This window comes from Colias croceus, chromosome 27, assembly GCF_905220415.1.
Source record: "Colias croceus chromosome 27, ilColCroc2.1".
Taxonomy (NCBI): Eukaryota; Metazoa; Arthropoda; class Insecta; order Lepidoptera; family Pieridae; genus Colias; species Colias croceus.
The window spans coordinates 4366527-4383953 of NC_059563.1; the positions used below are offsets into that span (position 1 = coordinate 4366527).

The 17427-nt window shown below is 32.0% G+C and overlaps 1 protein-coding gene across 3 annotated transcripts in view; it reads left to right on the forward strand.

Annotated features, from left to right (window-relative positions):
• The first annotated feature begins 1602 nt into the window (after positions 1-1602).
• Positions 1603-17427, forward strand: part of LOC123703860 (heterogeneous nuclear ribonucleoprotein U-like protein 2) — a 29182-nt gene continuing 13357 nt past the window's right edge. Inside the window, exons 1-16 of one of the 3 annotated variants that reach the window (XM_045652038.1) lie at positions 1603-1891; positions 3800-3927; positions 4500-4672; positions 5018-5061; positions 5317-5555; positions 6249-6383; positions 6977-7087; positions 7452-7539; positions 8551-8687; positions 9144-9249; positions 11016-11128; positions 12134-12291; positions 13110-13266; positions 13622-13786; positions 14982-15090; positions 16812-16887. In XM_045652038.1, the coding sequence (XP_045507994.1) occupies positions 1762-1891; positions 3800-3927; positions 4500-4672; positions 5018-5061; positions 5317-5555; positions 6249-6383; positions 6977-7087; positions 7452-7539; positions 8551-8687; positions 9144-9249; positions 11016-11128; positions 12134-12291; positions 13110-13266; positions 13622-13786; positions 14982-15090; positions 16812-16887 (2069 nt within the window). In that variant the 5' untranslated portion in view covers positions 1603-1761. Of the gene's footprint in view, positions 1892-3799; positions 3928-4499; positions 4673-5017; positions 5062-5316; positions 5556-6248; positions 6384-6976; positions 7088-7451; positions 7540-8550; positions 8688-9143; positions 9250-11015; positions 11129-12133; positions 12292-13109; positions 13267-13621; positions 13787-14981; positions 15091-16811; positions 16888-17427 lie in introns of those variants that run through there. The other 2 variants (XM_045652039.1, XM_045652040.1) reach the window with 2 other exon arrangements.

Consider the following 17427-nt stretch of genomic DNA (forward strand, 5'->3'; position numbering starts at 1 on the left):
ATCAATAGGTTTACTTATATTGAACTCCGGATCCGCCAGAGATAATTTTTCTATATGCGGCCAGGTTGGTTTTCTAAATGACTGACTTGGTAAATTGTCGACAACATGCTTCATAACATATGCTTCCGAATCAATTGTAAAGTCACTGTAAAGAGACGATATTGTAATTTTAACAACTCCTTTACTGTTGTTAGCCTTTGAACCCACTCCTACCACCATGCAGTTGCGTTTAACACGGGGTAGACCTAACAATTGAGCTGCATTTTCTGTGATTAATGATGCCTCAGCACAGGGATCAATAAGTGCACGCATAAGATAATTACAGCCATCTTCCGATTTAATGTTGACCTTAGCGGTGGCTAACAACTTCGGTAGAGTTTCTTGAGGCGCCTTTGATATACATAATATGTTTGATTTCGGCGTCTCCTTTTGTTTAGTAGCGCAAGAAGTAGACGGAGCGTATGTCACGTAGGCATTGTGTAGCAGTGTGTTGTGGCTATCGTTACAAAAGCGACATGTTTTTTCGGAAGTACAGTTTTTTCCGAAATGATTTATTAAACAGTTTTTACATAAATCATTATTGTCAATTATTTTTCGCCTTTCCTCGGGCATTGATTCTAAGAACAATTTACATTGAAACAATGCATGCTGGTTATTGCAGATTATGCATTTCCGTTGTTGCGAATTCCTTATTGTTGACGATTGGTTTACAATAATAGGTTTTAATTGCGAAGTTTTCTGTATAAAATTGTTATTTGGTAATTTAAATGAATTTCTATTTTTATTATAGTTGTCTTGATATTGTAATTGTTTTGGTTTGATTAAATCTTGTTTTCTTTGTGAAGACTCTAATGATATAAATTTTGTTTCAAGGAAATCTAGAAATTCGGTAATTGTTGCTAAATCTCTGGGGTTCTTTAGCGACTCAATATAATCATGGTGGGTTTCTGTATCCAATTTCTGCGATAGTATATACACTATAAGCGGATCCCAGGACGTTATGTCAACCCCCATGGCTTTAATGGCATTGAGACACTCGTTGGTAGTGTCATGTATTTTCTTTATTTGCCCAGCTGATTGTTGTTGCATACTAGGCATCGATAAAATAATTTGAATATGAGAGTTAAATATAATTCGCATATTATTATAACGATGGTTTAGAATATCCCAACAAATTTGATAGTTATCGGAACTTATGGTCAAGTGCTGTACTAATTTCGACGCTTCTCCTCTCAATTTATTTTTTAAGTGTTGCATTTTCTGAGCATTCGGTAATGAATTATTGCTATGTATGGTTTCATTGAACAAATCCTTAAAAGATATCCATTGTTGGAAATTTCCGTTGAACGTTGGTATGTCCAACTGCGGCGTTGATTTCTCTCTAAATAAGACCGAGTTCATTTTATTGTTTACTACCTTTTTTATGTTATTAATTAAAATTTCAATACAAAATTAACGTTTTTAGTACATTTTTTTTTGTTTCGCTTTAAAAATTATAATTTACCAAAACATTTTTTATCACTATTTTAAGGAACAAGTTACGATTGATAGTCTGTGGTAAAATCTAATACGTCTTCCCCTCACTAAGTGACTGGCCGCCAATCGCCATATTGAAGTGTGTTGAAGATAACTTGGCGCTATTCTATTCGCACGTCGCATAATTCGCGAGTTATGCTATTTTTGTTGTGTAATTGTGTGTTATTGCGTTAAATTGTGTAAAATTGACTAATTTAAGTGAAATAGATAAGAACTGTTTAAAACATGGATCCCGCTAAAATGAAAGTGGTCGATCTACGATCGGAGCTTGGTGCCCTCGGATTAGACACTAAGGGCAACAAGCCGGCATTAGTGGAAAGGTTAAAAAAGGCGCTCGAAGCTAAATCAGGAAAAAGTAAGCATTAAATTTTATATTTATCGTATTAATAATGCAATGTTTTGATATTAATTGTACTATAAATCAATCCGAGCACGTGTAAAATGACGCCGCCTCCATGTTTTAAAAGTGGTTACGCTTCCCAAAACCTGTCAAAATTATAAACGTAACCCATTTAAAAATGTAGCGGGTATTTTGATGTTCAATTTAAATAATATAACATGACACAGGAAATGATTAAGATCTAATATAATATAATATCAATTTTAAATTTGTTTACTTGTAATATGTTTGTACTTGTAGTTATAAAATCAATTATTGTTTGTTTACTCATGTATAAAAGGTATAATCAATAACTGATTTTTTATATTTACAATTTTATGCAAAACACTTTTCGCTGTCTGAAAATAGCTTGCTATTAGTATTCATATCAAGATATAAATATAAATTTATATGAAACTATTTGATCAATGGGTTGGAGTGTAGCCTTGGGGGCGCTATGGAAAAAAGACTTGGAAAATAAACCCTTTTTATTCTTTGTGTTTTTTCTCTAAGGTTGATAGTTTTCTAAATAATTAAGCGAGTGTTTTCTGGCACTCGATTATCTCGAAAACTATCAACCTTAGAGAAAAAAGTCACAGAATAAAAAGTTTTTATTTTAGGCTATTCTTGCTGATAAAACCATAAAAAATAGGTGTTATACTGAATAAAAAATTTGTAAATGACTATATTATAACTCGATTATCTCGAAAACTATCAACCTTAGAGAAAAAATACAAAGAATAAAAAGGGTTTATTTTAGGCTATTCTTGCCGATAAAACCATAAAAAAATAGATATTATTTAACTTTTACATAGCGCCCCCAAGGGTACACCCTGACTGATCAATGCTAGGCTTTGTGTAACTAATGAGATTAGTATTCAAAATGAAACATAATAGCTGAATTGCATGAAAATAAACAGTAGCCAATTGTTTTAAATTGAGCACAATAATAGAAATGCTTATCAGAAGTTTGCAATAAAGTTGAACGGTTTTTGATAACACTATCTGTGTAGCGTGAAATAGTTTGGTCATACTTAATGAGTTTTTCTTGTCGAGTGTTTGGTTTTCTTGCATGTTTGTGAGTATAACATAAAAAATTATATTTAATATCTGATTAATAATATACTAAAACAATTAGGTAATAAAGGTATTTTAAGAAGATTGTTGTTAATAACTCTATCTTTATACATGTAGTAAATAATTAATACTCATAGTGAAAAATTACAAATTTTATAAGTACTTAAAGTAGTTCACAGTTTTTTCACACTTGAGAATGATAAAACTATGTGTGATTTTTGTTTCATTAGTCAGATATACACCGATATCGATATAGCATATCAATGGTATTCACATGCATTGAGACATTTTGAGATATTTATATACAGTGGTGGTCACATAGACACCCCCTAATTGACCACCAAATTAGTGATGCAACTTGTACAAAATTAGTTGCTTCAATGCCCAAGAGATGTAAACCCTCATTACTGCCAAAGGATATGCAACCAAATATTGAAAAGTGTAAAAATGTTTTGTAAATACGTCAAACATTTTGTGTTGGAAAAAATAATCTGATGTAAATAATAATTTTTTATATTTTTCATAAGGGTCTGTAATGTCTTTAATTATATGACCAGACCTTTGCTAGGTTAAAACTGCTAGTAGTAAGGATGAACCAATTAAAATCTAACAAACCAACAAGTTTTGTAGATAAAATTTAGTTTAGCATTAGACAACACATACCTGAATATTTTAAAATTATTTTACAAGTTCCAATGGCAGTGTAGAAAAAAATGTTGAGAGAAGTGTCTTGGGTAGTATAAAATGCTCTTAGTCTCTTTAATTATGTGACCACCACTGACCACTGTATGTATGTTTTTGTTTCAGACCTTCCCGACACATCAATTTTAGATACTTCAACAGAGGATGCCGACGAGCCTCCCACTCCTCGCAAACCAGCTCCCAGAACTACTAGAAGAACGTCATCATCAAGACTGGCTGCTACTCCTATAAAAGTAATAATTGAAACTTTACTTCAAACCTTGAAATATTTATTGCAGTTATTTTTTTAATAGCACAGGTTGAATTGAGGCTGCAGTATTTCTAAATTATTAAAAACAATGCTATATTTGTGGGGAATAGATAAAAGAAAATAATAATACTTGTATTTTTATATTGTTAAAATCATATTATACACGTATGTAAACAATATGCATTATGCATAATCCATACTAATATTATAAATGCATAAGTAACTCTGTCTGTCTGTTTGTTACTCAATCACGCCTAAACTACTGAACTAATTGTCATGAAATTTGGTATAGAGATATTTTGATACCCGAGAAGGGACATAAGCTACTTTTTATCCCGGGAAAATGACGCAATGCCGAAAATCCCACGGGAACGGGAACTATGCTATTCTTTGACTGCGCGGGCGAAGCCGCGGGCGGAAACCTAGTGTTAATATATCTTTATTTTACGCATTAAGAGTTATTAAAAATTGCATTTGATGTGCAATAATTACAAGATAATGATTAAATAATATTCATTTATCAATTTAAATACTTATTAATAACATCCTTTGCAGGTAGCGCGAGAAGAACCACCAGAACCAATACAAGAAAAGGACGAAGAAGTGAAAGAACCACCTGTCAAAAAGCCAAAAGTTGAAGAGGAGCCTCCGAAACCAGTTGAAAAGGCGAAGGAACCAGAAGAGAGTCCAAAACCTGACGAGGCAATGGAAGACAGTCAAGATGATAAGTGAGTATTATTTAGTAAAAAAGTGTGTGTGCCGAGCACACGTGTCAGAAGTGAAACTTCTTTGCCTAGATTCAAAGATACCAAAATCGTCGCCTTACTCCATGACATGACAGTATTGCCATGACGCAACCTTGAAATTTTACTCTCAACGCGCCTAAAGAACTTTCACTTCAAACAATATTTATACTCTTTGATCATCTGTAATGAGTCTACATAAGACTGTTCAAATTCTGGATAAAATCAAATTCCACATTAGATTAGACTAGATGTAATAATATATTGAAGAGAAATTTTTCGAATCCACAAATACCACAAGATTAGTTTTCTAGTAATATATTTTTACAGGAGTCAATCGTCGGTAAAAGAAGAAGAAAATGTTCAAGAACCAGGTAATAAGATAATAGATATTCATTAAAATAATTAGAGATAATATATTTAATATTGAAAATAATTACTATGGCTATGACTTATGAGTTGACCATATTATGACCAATCAAAAAGGGTTCAATTCCCTGTGACATTAAAAAAGCTTGTTTTCCAAAAAAGGAAGTTCTATACATTTTCTGACTGTATAGAATTTTCCACTTAAAAATCACATGCAAACAATATTCTTCCTTATTAAATGTATAAATTTTTCTTTTTAGAACAACCAATGGAGGTTGACCAGAAGCCAGAGGATAATGTTGAAAAGGAAAAGGAACAAGAGCAGGAAATAGAAAAGGAGAAAGAACAGGAAAAGGTACAGGAACAGGAACAAGAGAAGGAACAGGAAAAGGAAAAAGATGATGTAAAGGATAAAGATGAAGAGAAGCCGGAAAAGATAGAACAAGATGATGACAGCGAAAAGGATAAAGAGAATCGTGATGAAGAGGATAGGGATGAGGTTTGTGTTTATTTTTGGAAATAATAATTACAAAAGAAATTTTATGAAGTGATAGTTGAGCAGAAGTGGCGATCTAAACAAGTCTAGTAACATTTAAAAAATCAAATGAGATTCCAAAACACATTGAAGAGTCCATATTCATACTATGTAATTACTTTTTTTTATGTTTATAATTTGATAGCTTGGAGTAAGAGATGTTAAAAAAAATGTTTATAGAATATAATATAGATGTCACTTACATATTTTATTTTATTAGTAACTAGCTCACCGCCCTCGGCTTCGCCCGCTTTGTCTAAAATCTAATAAATTATATACTAAAACCTTCCTCTTGAATCATTCTATCTATTAATAAAAACTGCATCAAAATCCGTTGCGTAGTTTTAAAGATTTAAGCATACAAAGGGACATAGGGACAGAGAAAGCGACTGTTTTATACTATGTAGTGACTATGATTATCAACATCTGTTGTAAGTTATGAAATTCCACTGACTGATCAAACATTAAAATAATTTATGTCAAAAAAGATATATATGTAAAGAACTTATTTGTTGTGTGGTGATGTGAAAAATCACCTTTATTCTCTTACGGTTAAGTCTTATGGTTATTATTTATTTGTTTTGTTATATCAGGAAAATTATTCGCCTACATATTTTGTTGCCTTTCCTATAACTCACACATAATATTATCACACAGAGAGAACAAGAGTTAACAGAAGAAGACGAGTGGGATATACTTAATGAAAAGCTCCTCGTCAAAGAGCAAGAGAGGATCGAACGGGAGAAACGACAGGCTGAGGAGGACGCCAAGTTGTACGAGGAATTGAGCAAAGTAAGTGAACTTTGTAGTTAATAGTGCGTAGTATGTATGGTTTTGGTATTATATAACAATGTAGTTATGCCTGATAATATATTTATAAACAATTATAGATATATTTCTACATATTTTCTTATGTGGGTAGAGAGTAAAAAGAGATGCTTGAACAAGCTCGGAGGTTAGAATAATAATGTATTGGTAGTTAAAAATAAGAATTCATAAACAGTGGTAATAGTTGACTGGTTTTAAAACACAGTACATTGGAAATTGTTGTTGTTTCAATATCTATTATATAAATTCATCAAATTCAATATGTAGTTGGTATTTTGATTTTAATAAATGGGTAAATGGTCAGCCAGGGGAGTATGATAAAATTCACCATTATCAAATATATTAAATTTCTTTTTATGGAGCATATCACTTGGACATAGGTCAAGACAGGTAGTATGTTTTATATTTTGCTATATCCACACTTATGTGTCTATAAACTAACATATACATACTTAACTATAAGTTTTACGTAAATAATACATTACGCCCATCTAGTTTTTTGTTTTGTTTTTGTTAATATAATAACGTTAAACTCACAATAATCTTTTGTTACTCAGAATCCGATAAAGCTGCAGCGTTTAAAACGCAAGCAAGAAAAGAAAGCGAGATGGAGTAACTACTATAGAACTATTGAGGCGACGAATGAGATACTGACACCACCTCCGGAGGTCAATGTTTTGTCTATTTAATAATATAATTTAGTAGCATAGAGTAAAGCTTTTTTTTAAGTTGAATCTCTGGAAAAGCTGTTTCGATTTCATATTTCAATAATATACTTGTGAATTGTTTCCCATATTCAGATAAAATCATCTGTAATATATTAATAAAATAACTACGAATGGTATTGCTAATGTCGTGCGTCATTAGAACGTTCAAAAAGCAAAATTACTAACATAAAAAATTTGCGGTCACAAGCAGTAGAAATTGTATAATATTTTTTAAATAAAAAGTTAAAAATCATAAATATGTAGTAACATTTCTTTTATGATATTAGTCTTTGAATTTTTAACTTATGAAATATATCAATTGCAGCCTGAAGCCATGCTACAAAGGAAGGAAAGTGTGGATCAAAAGTCGACTGAGCCAGAGTTGAATGACAACCGAGTGACGCTATCATGGTGTAAGTAATTTATTCTTATTATTTATATGAAAGCATGTTTGTTTGTTTGGCCATCTTTTACATCGCAGTAGAGTGCATTTATTATATGATTTTTGTGTCTGGAGATAAAAAAGCAAGAGAGTCGTAGAAATGTTAATTATTAAAGCTATAGCGGTAATAATAGTATTATCGAAACAAAATCGTTACTTACCTACAAATACATATTAATCTCTTATAGCACAAAACATATAATTTGACTAAATTATGCATGAAGAAAATGCATTTAACCGCTCTATATAGATATCATCTTCGCACTCTCCGAGAATATGACAGTTGCCGAACAGTGACGAAGATTTCTATGCGCATTATTACTTTTGGATTACTGTATATGTATATTTATTTAAAATATTGTCCAAAGTAATCTTAATAAACGTTAAACGTTAACTCTATCCATGTATATTAGGCATAGGCCTAATATACATGGGTAGAGTTTTGCTTTGGACAATTTTGAGCGTAGAGTCTAATGGTTCAATGATTTATTATACCTGGGAATGAAGCTTAAAAACTTAAAAACTTATCTTCAGATCAATTTTACCTTATTCTCAATCTAAGGTAACTGGTAAGATTGCTGTTTAAACGAAAAGGCCGCCAAAAAAGTGTTTGTATCCCTTGCGTGTTGTTTCCTATGTATTAGTGAAAGTAAACCTTTATAAATAAATATGCATTTATTCATATTATTAGTTTATAATGATTATTATATAAATAACATATATAAAAAATAGATAAAAATCGATCACGAGGCGGGACTCGAACCCGCATCCTTTCGCGCCATTCCGGGGCGGATGCCTGACCAACTCAGCCACTCGTGACCCGCCTGAGCGATCGAATTTATTCTATTCTTTCAGTTTTATGTGTCTAAGGGACACATTGCGATCGATTTTTTTCTATTCTTTATAAATTTTTACTTGTAAAGCATTTGAATGCCATAATACCAAAAATATAAATTCAATGATTATTATTCTTATCCCACAGACGACAGTGACCTCAACCAATATCTCGAATTACCCGAACTAAACAGTGTAATAGCGCTAAGCGAAGGTGCGTTCTCACACGCGTGGGCGGGCTCCAGAGCAACGCACGGGGTGCAAGACCAGCGGGTTTGCTTTGAGGTGAATATTTGTATTTATTTATTTTTTTGATGTGTGTGTATTTTTTATTTTTTTTTTAGAGTTCCGAACCACAAGAAAAAAGCGTAACTCTTGTAGGATCACTTCGTCGTTCGTCTGTCTGTCTGTCAAGATCCTGTTTGTAATACGTGCATTAACGGGAACGCGTATCTTGCTGAAATTCCTGTTTAAGTCTACCATCCCTTCAAGATGTGAAAAAATCATGCTACTTAATGAACATTAAACCAAATGCAAGAAAATATTGAAAAAATTGAAAGATCTTCTACGTAGAAACTGATTTCCGAATATTGCTTTATTGAATAAATAAATATATGAGTTTGCGTTTGAAAGCAACAGCAATAATTGTTACACACAAAAATGGCATATTTCGCGCAATGAATTATGATAAAATAAAACATTATAAAAGTTAAGACACAACTATATTAAAATATTTTATAGGTACGAGTCGGTACAGTCGTAACAACGAATGAATCAACTGAAAAAGAAACAGTACTGAACGGTCTTAGAATTGGATGGTCGACCGAAGATTCCAGCTTACATCTTGGTGAGTAATTATAGTCCTTTTCACCTAAGATGATTCCTGTGACATATCAATTGTTGACACGTGTAGAGATTGCCTTTACTGAAATCGTATCAATTGTTTCCGATCATCGATAATATTCTATATGGAAATGAAATCGATTTGAATAAAGGACCAAAATTAGTTATTTCGACATTTCGCCAACAGTTAACTAAGGAATCTTAGCAAACAACAGCGACAAAAAGTGAGCAATAACAATTCACTTAAAGTTAATTAATTAACAATAACAATTCACTTAAAGTTAATTAATTAACAATAACAATTCACTTAAAGTTAATTAATTAAATAGCCATTTATAACATCGGTACGTATTATCGCGATCTTCGTTTTTAGCTACCCACTTACTTTATATTCTAGTATGTTACGAAAATGTCCATTTTGATAATGTAAATGACTTTTATTAAATCTTTAAGAGCTAATTCCGTATTTTTTAAAGCTGATTCTAAATAATTTTGATTTTTAACGTTTATTAAGATTACTTTGGACAATATTTTAAATAAATATACGTATATACAGTAATCCAAAAGTAATAATGCGCATAGAAATCTTCGTCACTGTTCGGCAACTGTCATATTCTCGGAGAGTCCGAAGATGATATCTATATAGAGCGGTTAAATGCATTTTCTTCATGCATAATTTAGTCAAATTATATGTTTTGTGCTATAAGAGATTAATATGTATTTGTAGGTAAGTAACGATTTTGTTTCGATAATTCCTTGTAAGTAAATAGCGAGTATAACCCCACGATTGCGAATATATTATCTTTGTTGGATTGTTTTACTTGGAAAATTTATAGTACTTTTAAAGTGTCTTACTGAAGCTGGTGTAATGATGGAAGAGAAGAAGGTTAAAATAATACAAAATTTATATTGTACTAGCTTTCCGCCTGCGGCTTCGCCCGCGTTTTCAAAGAAAAACCCGCATAGTTCCCGTTCCCGTGGGATTTCCGGGATAAAACCTAGAATATGTTACTCGTGGATAATGTAGCTTTCGAATGGTGAAAGAATTTTTCAAATCAGTCCAGTAGTTTATGAGCCTATAAAAATTTAATTAATTTTAATTAATAATTAATTTAATTTAATTTCATCACAATCAAACAAACAAACAAAGTTTTCCTCTTTATAATATTAGTGTAGATAAAGTATGGTTTTCAAACACAGGTTTATATTTAAACCATATAATATGTAAATCTTATCATTAAAATCTCAGTACAAAAGTATTTACAGTACCTACTGATCATTCTTCAATATTATGACAATTACAAAAAAAAATAAAAACAATCAAAATCAGGGATTATCTTTATTTCTGACATTTTAGATACATCGGAACTCTTCTTCATTTTCACTTTCCCTACTGCCATCACCTGTGTAAATCATTTCATCGATTAATTCAATTCACCTTTAAAAACAAAAACAAGAAGGGTACGTAATAGCAGCTCTTTATAATTCCACACAGAGAGAACACGTGCAGTCACCACCAATATTTAAAGACAACTGACGGATTTTTGAGTTTTTTGACTGACAGGCTACCGTCACCTACCGCCCGATTTGTTTTTGATTGTGTATGACCGTGAATTGACTTCTATTTCTTTTGAACAAGGTGTAAAATGCAAGTTCGTTGTTTAGGGCTCTTACGATTCAAAGATTCGAGTGTCTTCGGAAATACGACAATTAGCGAAGATTTGCATGTGCATTATTAATTTTGGATTACTGTAAATACATTTTCAACAGGCGAGGGTGAATTGAGTTTCGGTTACGAAAGTACCGGCCGCGCCGTGCACAACGGGGAGTTCAAAGAGTACGGCAAGGAGTTCCAAGAGAAGGACGTTATTGGAGCTTATTTGGTTAGTTCCTTACGAATTTATTTACACTATTGCATAGTGATAACGATGAAATATAACAAACACACTGAAAAACCGCTCACAATTACTTTATAAAACTATTATTATGTTATACTTGTCATAAAAAATTGCGTGTAACAAATTTAAGTACTATTAAGAACCGATTTTTCAATCCTTGGTTTAAATTTATCCGTCCAATAAAGTACCTATTACACGAACATATTAAAATGTCACCTGTAAACTGTCGAATACGGACAATTACAATACATTTTTGAAATGGTAGTTTAATACATTATTCGATGAATAAGTTTCAACAAAGGATTGAAAAATCAGCTCTAAGAAGAATGTAACTAGATACAGGTAAATTTCCTGCTTTTATATTCTATTGTGTTATTCTTATGGGTAACACTGCATAAAAGCAGGTACAGCAATAATTTGTATTTACTCTCATTTGTTATTTTGTAACACTTGAGATCGCAAGCGGAATTACATCTATTTTAAAAGGCCTTTTTAGTTTTTTGTAGTTAATATTCGTTAAAGGCGAGGTAATAATTTTATCCGTAGATCTATTTGTTTTATGTATTCCCTATAAGTAGGTATATCTCGTTTGTTATTCAGATGTATTATTGCCTTTATTAAATTACTGTTTAGTTTCATTGTTATTAGGTTGCTTAACTTATATAATTAACAAGCTGCTCCGCGCGGTTTCACCCGCGTGTCTCCGCTCCTGTTGGTCTTAGCGTGATGATATATAGCCTATAGCCTTCCTCGATAAATGAGCTATCTAACACCGAAAGAATTTTTCAAATCGGACCAGTAGTTCCCGAGATTAGCGCGTTCAAACAAACAAACAAACTCTTCAGCTTTATTGTATTAGTATAGATTCGATTGAATTAGGAGTTATAGTTATGACGTCACAATACGACGCTAACTGTATCCTATTCTTAGTTAAATCCCATAGTATTTATTAACATTGCAATAGAATAATAAAATAATTATTCCCAACAGGATCTCCAATCGAGTCCATGCAAAATATTCTACACACTCAACGGTGTGGAATTAGGTACTGCGTTTGAATTTGATAAAGCGCAATTGGGAGATCGTGCACTATTCCCGCATGTCTTGACGAAGAATATGTGCTATAAAGTCAATATGGGGTATGAGAGGTGAGTTGAAATATTGTTTAATAGTAATTCTGTATTTTATCGCAAAGTAGACCATTATTTATTTATTTATTTTTACATACATAGATTCCTTACAGCTATTTGTATTACAATATTTATAATCAACTTTAACAAAACAATACGCCAATAATAAGACAATTAATGTGACAGTAGTTTTACATTAATTATAACAACGATAAAGTATTATTTGAAATAAAGTATTATTTGAAACTAGCTTCCGCCCACGACTTTGTACGTGCATTCCCGTTTTTCCCCGTCCCCGCAAGAATTTCGGGAAATCCTTTCTTAGGGGACGCCTACGTTATGAAATCTACATGAATGCCAAATTTCAACCCGATACGTCCAGTGGTTTGGGCTGTGCGTTGATAGATCACTATATCAGTCACCTTTGAGTTTTATATATATATATATATAGATGTTATAATATCTTCGTTATAGTGTACAGATATGTTGCATAAGTATATACGTAAAAATACTATACATTTGCATCTAAACATGTTGTTGTATCCTTTAAGATATAGGCATAGTAACATATGGACATACGATAATTAATAAAATAATATGATCTAAATATAAATAACATCTATTGTAATCAATTATGACAATTTTCGCATTGATATTGTGTTCATTCTACAACCAGTTGTTGCACAAATTTCACGTAACTTAACTTCTTAAGTGAACACATAACCCTTATCTTTATCTATCTTAATAATAAGCAATCACAATATATGACTAGGATATTAAGAAGAAACCAAATAAGTTTCACAAACGGATTTATACAATAAAATCTTAATTATTAGGTACAATCTGCTAACGCGTACGAAAATCGTGCGCAAACGCATCGAAGTGCCGATCGAGCAAATCTTAGAAGAGAAGCGGAAACGTGAAGAAGAAATCAAGAAGAGAAAAGAAGAGATGGCCAAAAAGAGACAGGAGAGACAGAAGAAGAGACGAGAGGTAGTTTTCTATATAAACTTTATAAAATAAATAGTTTTTTATGACTTTTAAGTATGAGTTTCAGTAAATGACATTCTTACCAAGGTCTTGGAGTATTAATTGGAGAAATAATTGAGGTTAAAGTGGTTTAGGTTTTATATTAGGACATGTGTGATTGTTTTTATTGTAAACTATGTTGTTATTGAGTATTGGTTAAGATTAAGTGATGGTACATAACTATGAAAAATTGAACCAAATTGTAAAAAACTTATTTTTCAGAAAATGGTCGAATATTACAGTTATTTCTTGTCAATTATCTACAAAGGTATATTGATATACTATTTCCCTGTGTTTAAAGTAAATTTAATCCCCACAGGATAGAGAGAAAGCGGAGCAAGAACGAAAAGAGAAAGAAGCAGAAGAAGACAAAAAGAATGACAGCATGGAAACGGACAACGATAAGGTTGAGTCGGTGGACAAGAGCGAAGATGGCAAGGATGAGGATAACAAGGATGAAGATAATGGGAAGGAGGATGGCTTGGTAAGTTTGTGTGTATTGTAATTAGTGTTATATGACACTAATTACAATATTGATATGTAGTATGATTATACGTAAATAGACAAGGATTATAAGGATGAGTCGATGGACAAACGCGAGGATGGCAAGGATAAGGAGAAGGAGGATGGCTTGGTAAGTTTGTGTGTATTGTTTTTAGTGTTATTTATAGTAGTTTGGATCTAGTATGATAGTATAGAAATAGACAAGGATTATTAGGATGAGTCTGTGGACAAACGCGAGGATGGCAAGGATGAGGATAAGGAGAAGGAAGATGGCTTGGTAAGTTTGCGTGAATTGTTTTTAGTGTTGTTTATACTACTAGTAGTATGGATTTCGTATGATAGTATGTATAGAAATAGACAAGGATGATTAGGATAAGTCATTGGACAAGAGTGAGGATGGCAAGGATGAGGATGAGGAGGATGGGTTGGTTAGTTTATTATTGTAATAGTAAATGCAATGTGCAATACAACTTAGAATAGGTAAGTCAAGGACCTCCATGTGTCAATTACACACAGTTACACAGTTTACACAGGTTTTTTTTTAATGATTATTATCATAAAGGTATCTAACAATTCTACATGTTATTTTACACACATTTTCCTGTCTTTAAATAATTATGTTGTGCGTTTATTATGTACAATAAAACGAGGCAGGTATATCAATATTTTGTATTTACTCTCGTTAATTCTATGATATTCGAGATCGCAAGCGAAATTACATTTTTCTTCCTCACTTATTCTATCAACACTTATAGTGTATTATAAAAATCTTGTATGGAACAAATAATAAAAAAAAAAATGTATCGATTTAAAAAAATCGTTCTTCTCAATGCTTTATAGTATCAGAAAACTACATCTTTGCCAAATTAAATCTTTTTTCCCGTGTCTAATCTAATTATTATTAACTAGCTGCTCCTTTTTGCACGCGGTTTTACCCGCGTGACTCCGCTCTTGTCTGTCTTAGCGTGATGATATCAATTATCTACAAAGGTATAATGAAATACTATTTCCCTGTGTTTAAAGCCTTCCTTGACAAATGGGCTATCTAACACCGAAAGAATTTTTCAAATCGGACCAGTAGTTCCTGAGATTGGCGCGTTCAAACAAATAAACTCTTCAGCTTTATAATATTAAGTTTTAAATAACATTGAAACTAATTTCCCTCTAACATTCAGGAAAATGGTGTAAAAACTGAAGACAATGCTGAGGAAGCGGTGGAAGTGAAGACCGAACCAGCGGAAGCAGATGACAGTAAAGCTGACAGCGAGAATAAGGAAGAAACCGGTTTGTACATTTATTCTTTTAAATGTTTCCATAAAATAGGTGGATTTAGTGTTAGTTAGTTTATTGTTTTTATGTTAGTTAGTTTATTGTTTTTATGCAATTATTGTGCAGTCTACATTTCAAGGTGTTTTAATTTTACCTATTTAATGGTTTTAAGTTTACCTGTGTCCATTCTAAGGGTAAATAATAATAATTACCTGGAAGGGATAACTTCTAAGTAATAGGGGCGCCTAATATAACTATAGTGTATTTTGATTTGCATACTTTAAGCGATAAGTTTATGTATAATTTCATTAAAGAGTAATAAATAAATAAATAAATAAATAAAAATTCTTTATTTGCTAATAACAAGTATATTAATTTGCTGACTCACAAACATTGCCTGCTTTCAAATAAAATATTTTTCAATATAGGTACAGTGCGACACAAAAGAGATGACAAAAAATGAGGGCGCCACCGTCGCTCATATAGCAACACTGATACTGCGACGCAAGCAATCTTGATACTATAGAATAAAAATCAAAAAAATAAAAAATAATAAATACCGCGATTTAAAGTTGTTTCATTCATCAGCGTGTAAATTTAAGACAAATTACATTAGTATTTTAAATGACCTACCTAGGTCAAATTTTACTTAAATGTATTTGGAATTAGTTTATAGAAATCGGTCAAGCCATTTAGACTGCAGAGGCGCACATAGAATCAAACATACGAACAAACAAACATACATACATACAGCTCAAACCTAAGGCTCAAACACATTACGCTCCTTCTGGGTCCGTCAAGTAAAAAAAACAAGGTGATTTGAAAACTACATATTTTTTTATTTATTTTTAGTAGATATTCTCCTTCATTTTTACTCCCTTGCTCCACTATCCTGCGTACTCGGTACTGTGCTTTCAGAAACCCCTATAACAAACGAATTAAGATGAATAAAATCAAATAGTACATTTAACATATTTATTTAGTAGCTTAAAACTATTTTTTTTATGTCGGAGGCCAAGACTCACTTTGGATCCCTGCGTCCACTCTAGTAAGTAGCAAGTAAGGATTCATAGATAGCTGTATGAAAATAGTTATCACTATACTATTTAAGGCTGGTTGGATTGGATATAACTTCTTGACTCAAATTGTGCTGGTCGCACTATAAAAACTAGTTTTTGTTTACATACAAATAACCTCAAATTAAATTTCAAAAACGTAATAATCGCCATAGATACGTACATTAAACACTCGTCACTAATGGAATATTCTATTTTACGTAGTACTGAGCAAAAATAAATGGAATCTCACCGGTATAATCTGCTGTACGTCTGTAAACGTTTTCCAAATATTTTTCTCGTTTTTCAGCTTGAAATTTTGAGAAACACCGAATGAAAACTTTATATATGGCATCACGGACACCGCTACGTTTAACCTTTTTCATGATTTCTCCTTTTTTGAGTAAATTTCTTGTTTAAAATAACAATTTTATCTCAACTTCACCAAATAAACAACAAATTTTTATTCAACTTGACAGTTGCATTGATAATTCAGGGTTGCCAGATAATGAAAAAAAAATTAGTTCCAAATTAATTAATTTCATCTCTTTTATGTCGCACTGTATATACATATATTGAAAAATATTTTATTAACACCGAAAGAATTTGACTGATGATATCATCATTCATCACGTAATAATACACGTAATAAAACAATAATAATTATTTAAATTGTAACAGGTGAGGTGCCGGAGGTGACTGAAGACCAAGTGATGCTCGGGGCCAAACTCGACAAGAGGGTCAAGTTTGTTATCAGGTAAATAATGTTTTTATTTTTTTTTTACTTAAATAAAAAATTTGCCCAAAAATTCAATATAACATAAAATTAGGAAGTCTTAACAATTGTATATCTATACTAATATTATAAAGCTGAAGAGTTTGTTTGTTTGAACGCGCTAATCTCAAGGACTACTGTTAGATAGCCCATCTATCGAGGATGGCTATAGGCTATATACCATCACGCTACGACCAACAGGATTGGAGCCACGCGGGTGAAACCGCGGGGAGCAGCTAGTCATACATACAGGGAAACCTGGTTAAGTGAGACATCAAGGGACCTGCAATGTCGTTTCACTTATAGAGGTATTCCACTTACCCAGTGTCTCAGATATACAGGTATAAATAAATATCTGTCTCATTTACAGAGGGTTCCATTAATAGAGGTGAGAATACAGGTTCATAAATGGATATTAACTTCAGTTTTTCACCTAATGATAACGATTGTAGCTTTCGTTTTGACATTTTTCAAATAAACATCTGTATGATAGTAAAGCGAAACTAAAACTGAAGGTAATTG